The sequence below is a fragment of the Euleptes europaea genome, chromosome 2 (assembly GCF_029931775.1).
Source record: "Euleptes europaea isolate rEulEur1 chromosome 2, rEulEur1.hap1, whole genome shotgun sequence".
In the NCBI taxonomy this organism is placed as follows: Eukaryota; Metazoa; Chordata; class Lepidosauria; order Squamata; family Sphaerodactylidae; genus Euleptes; species Euleptes europaea.
Window position 1 is genome coordinate 49,730,820 of NC_079313.1, and position 12,946 is coordinate 49,743,765.

General features: G+C 48.4%; 1 protein-coding gene across 1 annotated transcript in view; it reads right to left on the reverse strand.

Moving 5' to 3' along the window:
* Positions 1-247: 247 nt before the first annotated feature.
* Positions 248-12,946, reverse strand: part of ZNF326 (zinc finger protein 326) — a 32,105-nt gene continuing 19,406 nt past the window's right edge. Inside the window, exons 7-10 of the mRNA XM_056844093.1 lie at positions 12,808-12,907; positions 10,715-10,845; positions 3,344-3,439; positions 248-483 (exon numbers count right to left, since the gene is read on the reverse strand). Coding sequence (XP_056700071.1) covers positions 316-483; positions 3,344-3,439; positions 10,715-10,845; positions 12,808-12,907 — 495 coding nt within the window. The 3' untranslated portion in view covers positions 248-315. The remainder of the gene's footprint in view (positions 484-3,343; positions 3,440-10,714; positions 10,846-12,807; positions 12,908-12,946) is intronic.

Sequence of the window (12,946 nt, forward strand, 5' to 3'; positions counted from 1 at the left end):
CGTACTGAATTGATTAATCCATCAACTTTTTTGTACCAAATTCTCAACATCACAAAGGGGAAAAACAGCATTTAAAAACATACACAATACAATAATGTATCAATACTTACACTTGGTAACTATAAAAGCACAACTAAAAACAGCTTTGCCTACAGTCTTGAGCAAAGCTAAAAAATTACATAAACGCCTACTAACTGAATGGAATGCATGCACAGGTTAGAATGACTACACAATCTCATGCTTAACTATTGGAAACTTTTACACAGCCACGTTATCAGAAAAATAATGGAGCATTTTTCTCTACTTGTGTTCAGTTCAATTATCTTCTGTCTGGTCAAGAGTGAAATCAGTCTGTTCTTCGGCTTCAGCCTCCTCTTCCTCAGCTTCTGCCTCCTCTTCCTCCTCCTCTACAGGCTCATCAGCCTTGTCATCTTCTCCTTGTTGCTCTGGATTCTGATCAGTAATTTCAAATGGATTTTCACCCTGTGCAGGAGGGAAAAAATAATAAGTTAACAAAAAATTGGCGAGTCAGCAGTTTTTTTGGGGGGGGGACTTACAAATGCAGTAGCAGGGATGAAGACAATAATGAATAAACATTTTCCACTCATGTTTTCCAAAGAATTTTTCAAATCACAATACATGACACTTACATTTCATATTCAGACAGATGCAAATTAATTTTGTATTTTCTATCATTTATGTGCCGTGACCTGGTTAGCCCAGTCTAGCCTGATCTCGTCAGATATCAGAAGCTAAAAAGGGTCGACCCTGACAAGTATTTAGATGAGAGACCTCCAAGGATACCAGGGTCCTGACATGGAGGCAGGCAATGGCAAACCACTTCTGAAGATCTCTTGCCTTGAAAACCCTATGGGTCGCCATCAGTCAGATGTGACTGGACAGCAAAAAAATCATTCATGTATCAGAGTGGGTCGTATTAAGTTTGAGCAGAATCCACCTCCCACTACAGTCTTCTGTGCCCTCTGAAATATCTCCCCAGATCTAGAAGTGCCTTCCACCAGTGAAAAACATAATTATGATCCACCCCTTTGTATTTAAGTTAAACTCCAGACTAACAAAGACTACAGTCCACAATAGCCATGCAGATTAGCTTTGGATTCCACATGTTAACAGATCACTTCAGGATACAATGGTTCCACATTAACATACCACACCCTCATTAGCACATTATCTTGATACTTACAGGACAATGTAAGTATTACCTTTGTAATACTTTGTAATTCCAATGTAAGCACATTACCTTTGATACTTTTGCAGGACAATGACTCAGCTCAAACCCAACCCCCTTCTGACTATATATTATAGTCCTACACACTTATCACTGAGAGTCACTGTCCTTCAGTGTTACTCCTCTGAAGATGCCTGCCACAGCTGCTGGCGAAACGTCAGGAAAGAAAATACCAAGATCACGGTCACACAGCCCGGATAACCTACAAGAACCGATCAAATGGAATGCTTGCAGGGACCAGTTGATTAGAACTGCCACATTAAGCTGGTTGCTTAGAACTGCCACATTAAACTGGGACAGTTTGTCCAAGGGGAGGGGCTGTGGCTCAGTGGTAGGGCATCTGCTTGGCATGCAGAAGGTCCCAGGTTCAATCCCCGGCATCTCCAGTTAAAGGGACTAGGCAGGTAGGTGATGCGAAAGACCCCTGCCTGAGAACCTGGAGAGCCGCTGCCGGTCTGAGTAGACAATTCAGATTAATAAACATGCACACACCCACACAGCAAACCCAGCATGTGTTCCAACTGCTTACCCCTCACTCTAGAACTAACATCTCCCACAGGACTATTTAGTTCAACACTTGAAAAAGCAACATCTTCAGAGGCTAGGGTCGGTATGACTGCCATTTGATTCTCTTCTGCGGTGTCCATCTAGATCAGGGGTGGGGAAAGTCAGGCCCGGGGCCATATAAGGCCCGCGAAATCATTTGGTCTGGCCCTTTGTGGGTCCTGGCAGATCTCTAGCTCAGAAGGATTTAAGACTGGCGATCCGCCCCCTCCCGCAGACAGGAATAGCCTCTATTCAAGGCGGATGTGAGTTTGTTTTGCCAAGAAAAGGAACCTTCTTTCCCCCTTGCAGAACAGTCATTAGCTATGGAGCTGCTAGGACCGCCCAAGTAATTGTGTTAACCCTTTCCCACCCAGGCCATGGAGAAAAGTATTCCCTCTGTACTACAAGAGGGCTAGGGGCAGAAGTGGCAACAATGGAGGGGTTAAAGGGGACAGGGCCAGAATGTGCCTGGGCGAGTTCTTAGCCAGTGTGACTTATTTCATCCCTGCAGGCGGAGGTAGCAGGAGCTGGCTGTAGAATTTGGCCCTGACCATGCGGAGGAGCAACTCTGGCGTGCGGCTGGACAGCTACGCCCAGCTGGTGCAAAAAAGCATCCTGTGCCACCAGGTGGCCGAGTGCACCACTGATTGGATGCCTGCTTGCCCGTGCAGGGGGGTCATCTGGGGAGCTGCCTGCTTGGGGCTTGGTTGGTACCCCTTCTCCCTTCCGGTTCTTTCCCCTGTAAGTCCTGCAAAAGATGCATGGGGCAGGAAAGTGCCGGATTGGGGAGTTACTGGACCGGGCGCCTTCACCTACAAGCCCCGAGCGGCTTGTCGTTCACTCCAACTTGCGTTTGCTGCCCTGCCTGAATCTCTTGGGCCCAGCTGGGGACCGCAGAGCTCAAAAGCGAGTCACTCTACATGGCAGACAATTGGAGCCGTCTCCGGTCGTGCCTCTTGGCTAAATGTTTGACCAAATATAGCAGGCTAATTTTCAGTTGATAATTTTTTATGGCCCACGAATGATGTTATAAATATCCAAATGGCCCTTGGCAGAAAAAAGGTTCCCCACCCCTGATCTAGATGAAAGACTGGCAGTCCACTGAGCTGGCAGTTCCAAGGACTACAGCAGGCGTTGATGGGTCTTTGAAGAAAGCAACATAGTCCCCAATGCTTTGTCTCCTGAAGAGCATACTAGACGCTCAATCCTCCCAATTAGTCTATAGCTCCAAATCCCATAGGGCTGAAGAAGTTTGCATTGTTTAAGACCTAGGTGACTGTTTGCATTTCATGAGCCTTACTAAGAGTGAATTAAGGCTGCAGCTAACTAAAGCCAAATGCTAAGGAACTGGATGTAAGCTAATATATTTCAGCCATGTGAACTGCCAAATGCTAAGCATTTTAGAACTGAAACAGTGTAATTTAATATTATTTCATGTACATGAAGCTGACAGGATCATGCAGGAGCCAATTTCATGCCTTCTTAAAATAATGCCTTCTTAAAATCAGTGACCACTGGTGAAGAACTCAAATCGCTACTGGTGCTTACCTTAACATAGCGCTCATACCGTGCCTTTACAATAGGGTTATTCAGAATGCTGGTAGCAGTCAGGACACTCTCTCTTTTAATTTGTTCTTTGTAAGTCTGTGAATTAAATTTCATAGTGAAAGCAAATACTACACATTAAATGTACATTGCAACAAATCAGACATATAAGGTTTTTCAAGAGAAAAAAACAGGAAAAGATATTTATCAGAAGAGTTGAGCCTGGCTTTTGTAAAGCTATAAAGGATATGGCTTAAACTTCAAGTCAAACTGCAGATTTACTTTTATTTCAGACAATTGGGCAGAATGCAGAAAGAGCTCCGCTAAAACTTCTGTAACTACTACTCATGCAAGATCTATATATCTTGTTTGATAAGAGACAACTGAAGAAAGATGCAGGTGCACACATAAAGACCTAAACTGAATCCTGAATTATACACTAAAATGTAGTTCTTGAGCTTTTATTCTGACTCCCCAAAAATTCTTTGTGCAGAATTAGTAAGAACATGTAAAACCCTCTCCTTTTTAACCCACATCAACTCCTTGCTTCAGTTCAAAATGGCCATGGACACAGCTGCTCAAACCTGCAATACTTTCCTACCATTCTGAACAACAGCTGGCAGGACTTGGATTGACTCTGAGAGGAGACAATTTTTTCAGCATTAATTTTTAGGATGTGAAAATGCTTTCAATTTAAGATAGTGTTTTGTTAAACCAAGCTAGCAGCACGATCAAATTTATTGGAACAAGGTAATTATCTACAAGGCCCTCAGGCTACTCCAATACACTTCTGATCTGTCTTCAAAACAAGGGGTCAGGATCCTAAGCGCTATGAGCACAGCAGAGCTCAGAGAACAGAATCTTCCCATCTTCCTGTTCCTACTGCAGCTGCTGAATGGTAAATGGACCCCCAAGAACAGCATAAAGTGAAACATGGGGATCTAAAAGTATAAGCACCATAAGACAGACATAACTTTCCACTATAGTCGATCTGTAAGTAGCAAAAAACCAACAAACCAGATTGCATAATCCCAATGTCATTACATTTTTGAATGGGGCAGCAACCCTTGTACATTACAAAATTTGATTTTCAACAGACTTTCACTAAACATTTTTCAATACAACTGAAGGGTTGGATCCAGACTCATGTTTTAGCAGACACAAGGATTTCTACACACGTAGCATGATTTTCCCACCTCTCCTCTTCCCACAGCAGTCCAAAATACTAAAAATCCTGCTCCGGGGGGGGGGGGGGTCACCTCTCCTCAGGACAGGATTTCAGAGGGCATTTCAAGCTCCTATGGGAGGGGGGAAATTGCCCTTTGTGGGCAGAAATTCTTGAGCCTGCAAATTGTCTACTCTAGATCCAAGACAGGATTTTAAATTTTCCTAAACCAAAGGAAATTCTCTACTGAAATCTAAAAAAAATTACAGAATTTTACCTCATATTATTTCAACCTGGTAGTAGCAGTAGTGAATGTCACTAGAGGCCTTAGTCTGAATGGTTTTATGACTGAGCTGAAACCACTGCTGAGTGTCATGGCTGTGTTAGCAAATGCATGTATGATAGGGATTTCAATTATTAAACATGTAAACGATAAGGATTTGTTTACCATTTATATATTGCTGTAAATGTTTAAACAAGTTTGACATAATTATTTCATGACTTTTTTGTGCATAATTGTCAAGACTGCATGTGCTACCAGAGGACTGTGGGCACTTGTGCAACCCCTTGGCAAGGCTGGTGTCAACCGCCCCACTTCCCGTCTACCTTCTCTCCCCCTGACTCTGACATCTGTGCCTCACTACAACTGCAATAACCTGTTACCAGAATGTAACATGTTTCGTAACACCCCATTCGCTGGCATTGCAGCAGCCCAAACAAGCAGAAGAATGGAGTAGGAAAATTAAGAACTCCATTAAGTACTCCAGGGAGCCTTGCCCTTCATTAGAATCCAGTCTGTTGGAGTGGTTAATGCACGACGTTTTCAAAGGCTTGCAAAACTGGCAAAGAGTTACTACTGCATTTCAGGATTGTCTTTGCCTGTGGAACATGTGTTTTCCAATGCTGCCCTTACCATTTATCATCTGGCACATGACTGACACTGGAGCACATTCACATATTTTTCTTAACAGTAGCAAAGCTGATAATGCATAATAAAATGTATGTGGTCTAGTAATCTTGTTAATGTTTACATTTTTAAATGATAACATTGTAAATAGTTCAAATAGTTGCTTTTTTATTTAACTGCCTTAGGTCTTGAGTTGCTCAGGAGAAAGGCGGACATATGTTTTAAATAAATAACAATGAATGGTTATCCGGGCTGTGTAACCGTGGTCTTGGTATTTTCTTTCCTGACATTTCGCCAGCAGCTGTGGCCGGCACCTTCAGAGGAGTAACACTGAAGGACAGAGACACTGTCCTTCAGTGTTACTCCTCTGAAGATGCCGGCCACAGCTGCTGGCGAAATGTCAGGAAAGAAAATACCAAGACCACGGTTACACAGCCCGGATAACCTACGAGAACCAATGAACTCTGACCGTGAAAGCCTTCGACAATAAATAACAATGAAATTCACATCCCTAATGTGTGGTCGCTCTAGGTCCGTGTTGGCGAACCTATGGCACGCGTGCCGACTCTGGCACGCGTAGCCCTCTCTGCTGGCACGCGCCCGGCCGCCTCCACTCAGCCCCCGGGGAAGCAGCCTTCCTTCCCCTTCCCTTCCCGGGCTGGAGGCGAGGGGCCGAGGCGCGGCTTTGCCTGGCCCCGCGCCACGGGCGGTCCGCAGCGACTACGGATTGGGGGCGGGGACAGCGGGCGAGCCGGCAGCAGTCGCCCTCAGGGCCCGCCCGCTGCAAAAGGCCCCTGAAGGCCGGGCCGCCACCTGCGGCGCCTCGCCCGCTTGGCCAAGAGGAGCCGCCGCCGCCGCCCCGGTTCTGCCCAGCCGAGCGGCCTGTGAAGCGGAGCCGGGGAGCGGGAGCGGCCCGTGCGGTGGGGGGGGGGGGCGTGCTGCGGTGGCGGCCGGCGGGATTTGCGCCCAAGCAGCCCCCGGAGCCTCTGGCCCAGCCTGGGCTCCGCTGCAGCTGCCAGAGAAACGCAGCGCAGCACGGCCCTCTCTGAAGCCGCAGCGTGCAGGAACGCTGCAGCCCCTTTAAACCCCCTCTCGCCATCGGCAAGAGGAGGCGGGAGGCGGGAGGCGGGAGGGAGGAAGACGCTTCCCCCAAGCCGGGAAGGCGAAGCGTCCCTGCACGCCGCGCGGCACAGGGGTTGAAACCTCTCTCGGCCGCCGCAGAGGGAGGGAGGGAGGGAGGGAGGGGGGGGGAAGAAGAGGAAAAAGCCAATCGCTCCCTCCCGGGGCCGGAGCATCCGCGTGGGAGCCGATCAGGTGGAGGACTTTTGTGGACTTGGGGGGGGGGGAGAGGTGGGAAAGCTGAAGCCCGGTCGCAGGGAGCCGGCTGTGTGTGAAGGCTTTTCTCTCTTTTCTTCCTTTTTCAGTCACTCTCCTATTCTTTCTCTCCTCTTTCCCCTTCTCTTTCCCCGTCTCTTTCCCCTTCTCTTTCTCCTTCCCCTTCTCTTTCTCTTTCCCCTTCTCTTTCTCTTTCTTTCCCCTTCTCTTTCTCTTTCTCTTTCCCCTTCTCTTTCTCTTTCCCCTTCTCTTTCTCCTTCCCCTTCCCCTTCCCTTTCTCCTTCCCCTTCCCCTTCTCTTTCCCCTTCCCCTTCTCTTTCTCCTTCCCCTTCTCTTTCTCCTTCCCCTTCCCCTTCCCTTTCTCCTTCCCCTTCCCCTTCCCTTTCCCCTTCCCCTTCTTTCTCCTTCCCCTTCCCCTTCCCTTTCTCCTTCCCCTTCTCTTTCTTTCCCCTTCTCTTTCTCTTTCCCCTTCTCTTTCTTTCCCCTTCCCCTTCTCTTTCCCCTTCTCTCTCTCTCTTTCCCCTTCTCTCTCTCTCTTTCCCCTTCTCTCTCTCTCTCTCTTTCCCCTTCTCTCTCTCTCTTTCCCCTTCTCTCTCTCTTTCCCCTTCTCTCTCTCTCTCTTTCCCTCTCTTTCCCTCTCTCTCCCTCCCCCTCCCTCCCCCCTCTCCCTCCCCCCCTCTCCCTCCCCCTCCCCCCTCTCTCCTTTCCATGCTTCCTTTCTGCCTTCTTTCTGTCCTTCATTCTTTCCTTCCTTCCTTCTTTCTGTCCTTCATTCCTTCCTTCCTTCTATCTGTCCTCCTTTCTTCCCTTCCTTCTTCCTTTCCGTCCTTCTTTCCTTCCTTCTTTCTGTCCTTCATTCCTTCCTTCCTTCTTTCCTTACTTCTTTCTGTCCTTCCTTCTTTTCCTTCTTTCTGTCCTTCCTTCTTTCCTTCTTTCTTTCCTTCCTTCCTTCTTTCCTTCCTTGCAGATCGACCGCAGGCTGCAAGCTGCGCCCCCCTGGCACCTTGGTTGCCTGGGCCCACCGCTGGCTGCCTTCCCACCTGGGAGGAGGGGGAAGACCTGGGGGAGCTGAGACACCCTCCAAGCCTTCTCTGCATACCCTCCCCTAAGGTTGCCAACCTCCAGGTGGTGGCTGGAGATCTCCTGCTATTACAACTGATCTCCAGCCAATAGAGATCAGTTCCCCTGGAGAAAATGGCCACTTTGGCCATTGGGCTCTATGGCTGTGCAGTCTTCCTCCCCAAACCCCGCCCTCCTCAGGCTTCACCCCCAAAACCTCCCGCCAGTGGTGAAGAGGACCTGTCAACCCTAGCTTCCCCCCACACACACACACCAGGAGATCTACGTCCTACGTATGGCCCCCAAACGATGTTATAAATATGCAAATGGCCCTTGGCAGAAAAAAGGTTCCCCACCCCTGTTCTAAACTAAAACCTCAGTATTCAGGTTAAATTGCCGCATTGGCACTTGGCGATAAATAAGTGGGTTTTGGGTTGCAGTTTGGGCACTCGGTCTCTAAAAGGTTCGCCATCACTGCTCTAGGTTGCTTCCAGCACTACTTATAAACATCCAAAACCAATTCTCATTACAGAAATGGGGGGAGGGCTTATCTCCCCACTTCTGATTTTGTATCCATTTCAAGCCTTTAATGACTGGGTCACTGAAAGTGTGACCAACAATGAAGAATTTCCCAGGCATAATTAATCACCGCTCAAGCTGCACTGTCATTTATTTGTATAGGAGATTAGCAAAGGAAATACTCAGAATTTAAGTGTGGGACATTTGGTTTTCCAAAAGCATCACATTCGCATTCTGAGGTACTCTGTCTTCCACTCATATATACGAGTTGGTATGACCTTAATGGATATGGTCTACATTGACTCTCCAACATTGTTTACCTTGCACTGTGTGATATAGACATGACGTGTGCAGACACTGCAATGTTAATGCAATCTCAAAATTATTAGATCTCTGGCAAAACAACATGGATTCCATCAGCCAATGTGCCAGGATGCAACCTATTTATTTATTTTTACGAATTATAACCCCGAAGCCAGGCTCAGAGCAGGTAACATCATTTAACATACAGCAGCTGTCCCCAAAAATAAAATTAACCATAAGTTCTAAATTTAAAAACAATAAAATTCCAATTAAAACTTAAAACTGCAGGTAACGCTTAAATTACCCTCATGTTACCAGAGATAGGCAGCAGGTTACCCCTCAGTTAGTATAATATAAAAGGAGGGGGGATGGGGAGGCCAGCAAGATGACATTCGCGGCTGTCTTCAACCATAGGCCTGGCAAAATAGTGCTGTCTTGTAGGCCCTGTGGAACTCTTTTAAGATCCTGCAGAGCCCTGATGTCAACAGACAGAGCCTTCCACCAGGCCGGCACAAGGGCCAAGAAGGTCCTGGCTCTCGACGAGGACAGCCGCACACTTTTAGGGTCAGGGACCACCAGTAGATTGTTATCAGATGATCGTAAAGATCTTCAGGGGGCAGTATACCAGGAGAGACGGTCCCAAAGATATGAAGGTCCCAGGCCATGTAAGGCTTTAAAGGTCAAAACCAGCACCTTGAACCTGATCCGATACTCCAGCTGGCGCCAGTGCAGTTGGCGAAAAACTGGCTTTATATGCTCTCAGTGCAAGACGCCTGTAAGGAGTCTCGCCACCGCATTCTGTACCAGCTGGAGCCACCCAATCAGTCTCAAGGACAGCCCTACATAGAGTGAGTTACGGTAGTCTAGCCTAGAGGTGACTGTCGCATGGATCACCGTGGCTAGGTCAGGGCAGGAGAGATAGGGCACCAGCTGCCGGGCCCGGCGTAGATGGAAAAAAAGCCACCTTGACCACGGCTGCGACTTGGGCCTCCATAGACAAGGAGGCATCCAGGATCACACACAGACTCTTGACGGTAGGCGCAGATGTCAGTTGCACACCGTCAAAAGCTGGGAGCTGGCACCCCAATCCCATGCCGCCCTGGCCTAGCCACAAGACCTCTGTCTTCGCTGAATTCAGCTTCAGCTGGCCTTTTCTCAACGAACCAGTCACATCCAAACAACCAGCCAGTGTGTCCGGGGCAGAGTCCAGATGACCGTCCATTAGCAGATAAAGTTGGGTGTCATCAGTGTACCGATGACACCACAACCCCAAACTCCGAACTAGCTGGGCAAGGGGGCACATGTAGATGATAAACAACATAGGGGAGAGGATTGCACTGTCACCCCACACACCAAAGGGGGCTGCTGCGACACCGCCTTCCCCAGCGTCACCCTCTGTCCCCGACCTTGGAGAAGGGAGTGCAGCCATTGACAGGCTATGCCCTGGATCACAATGTCAGCAAGGCGGTGGTCTAAGAGATCATGATCAACCATGTCAAAGGGAGATCATGATTGACCATGTCAAAGGCTGCTGACAGATCTAACAAAATCAGCAGCCCTGACCCGCCTCAATCCAGCTGTTGCTGAAGATCGTCTGACAGGGCAACCAGAGCCGTCATTGTCCCATGTCCAGGACGGAAGCCTGACTGGAAGGGATCTAGAGCCGATGTATCATCCAGGAACTGCTGTAGCTGCTCGGCAACCGCTTTCTCAACTACCTTACCCAGGTACGAGAGATTCGATAACGGGCGGTAGTTTGCAATATCTTTCGGGTCTAAAGACGGTTTGTTTAAGAGCGGTCTTACCCCCACCTCTTTTAAGTCCTCTGGGGATGTCCCTGAAGATCTGTTGATGATCACTCCCAGAGGTGCCCGCACTGCATCCAGACTGGCCTTAACCAACCAAGATGGGCACGGGTCTAGGGGGCATGTGGCAGGCCTCACAGCCAACAGCGTCCTGTCCATATGGCTGGAGTGGTCCAAAATTGGACAAGAAGACAGGCAAGGGGCCTCTAGTTCATTTAACCTACACAAGCCCTATCATTTTAAAACAATCAACATCACCCAGCTGAATCACTCAGTCTTACCTGCTTTCCCTTTGTATGTTCAGGAGATTTTAAGTGCTGCTGAACAGAACTGTGTAGTGCAGGAACATACACACTACATGCAGAGCACAGAACAGTCTCAACTTTCATCATATGATCATCAGCTGTAACACCTAGCAAAGAAGTAAAGGTATTAATGAAGAGTATTGAGAAAAATATCAAACAACCTAGAAACCTAAAAGTTAAGCAGTTAATATAAAACAAATGTACTTGCCAAACTGTGAGGCAAAGCGCACACAATACTTTCAAATTCAACCTGATACTACTATTGTTTAAATGTTAAAAGGTTATTTCATGCAAGAGGTGTCAGGTAAGTGTTAAGCACGGAAACTTTGCAGCAGGTTGCCAGGCTGCTGCTACCACCCATTAGGGATAGGCTATCACAGACTAAGAAAGCTCATATAGGAATACTCATACAGAATTTACTAGTAGACACTACCGTATATACTCGCGTATAAGCCGAGTTTTTCAGCCCAAAAAAAGGGCTGAAAAAGCCGAACTCGGCTTATACGCGGGTCAATACGGGAGGGGAGGGGGGAGGAGGGAGGAACTTACCGCCGCCGCCCACGTGCCCGGGCGCGTTCTTTTAGCCGGCAGGGACCTTCCTGGGCCAGCAGGAGGTCCCTGCCGGCCGCTCCGCCGGCTCTCAGGCGCCCGGGCGCCTTCCTCCTGCCGGCAGGGGCCTTCCTGGGCCAGCAGGAGGTCCCTGCCGGCTGCGCCGCCGGCTCTCAAGCGCCTTCCTCCTGCCGGCAGGGGCCTTCCTGGGCCGGCAGGAGGCCCCTGCCGGCCGCACCGCCGCCACCCACGCGCCTTCCTCCTGCCGGCAGGGGCCTGGAGGGGCCTCCTGCCGGCCCAGGGAGGCCGCGCCGCCGCCGCCGATTCGCCACGTCTCCCGGTAAGTAGGGGGTTCAGGGGCTCTTCCCCCTCCCCCCTTGGATGGCACTGGGGTCGGGGGGGGTCGGGGTGGGTCGGGAGGGCCCGGGGGGCCGGCAGGAGGGCGACCTGGGGCAGGGGCCCTGAGCTCTAAAATGGCGGCCGCCATTTTAGAGCGCAGCATTGCCGGTAAAGGGAATTTCTTATTGACCCTCGGCTTGTACGCGGGTCAATAAGAAATTCCCTTTTCTGGCCTCAAATTTGGGGGGTCGGCTTATACTCGGGTCGGCTTATACCCAAGTATATACGGTATATCAGACTGGACTATTGCAATGTGCTCCGCTTGGGACTTCTCTAGAATAATGTTTAGAGGCTGAAGCCAGTGCAGAATTCTGTGACTCAGGGCCAGTTACTGGGATCATGTGACCCCCTCCCCCCATTCTACAGCAATTACACTGTCTTCCAATCGCTCCTGAACCCAATTCACAGTAATGGTTTTGAACTTTAAAGCCTTACATAGTTTGGGACCAAGGTATTATAAGGACCCACCTTCTCCCATACATTTCTGCCCAGGTACTGAGATCACAGGGAGAGGCCCCTTGGACTGCCCATCAACCAAAGAAGCTCATCTGATGGGTACACAAGAGAAGGCCTTTTCGAAAGCTGCAGAACTATGGATACAGAACAACCACCCCAAGGAGGCCCTCTCCCTCTCTATCTTTAGGAGGCAGCTGAAGATGATTTTATTCACGAGGGCATTGGATTCGTTCTTCTGCCTAACAGCAGTTTTAAACTACTGGTTTTAACTAGTGGTTCTTATGTATTTTACTGTATCTTATTATTATTTACATTGTATGATGCCTTGAGTTCCTATAAGGTAGAAATGTGGCTAATAAACATTTCAAATAAATAAAATACAATTTTTAAAAAGTTCCATAGGAATGCATGTGTTAATTAAAAGTGAGAGAGGGTGGGGTAAAGAAAACTCCCAGGGCAAAAGCAAGTAAGTCATGGTAAGGATTAAGTATCCTTCCTCCTGTCCATCATGTCACTTCTACAAATTGCTCTTCTCCAATGCTGCTTTTCAGTGAAGCGGCAGAGTACAGAAACTAGTTGGTCTGTGTGGTATGTTGTTCTGGACAGCGCTTAAGCAACCAAATTGCTGTTCTGGCATACAACTGATACTTTCACAAGCCACTTGCCTTCCATTATATCTTTTTCAACCATCAGGGCAGCTTCCATTTGGCTAGCAGTCTGCTGTTTGCGCATAGCTGTCTTCTTGAATTTATTCACCATACATTCCTAGAATGCAAGTATTCACCACTTTAAGGAATTAAATGT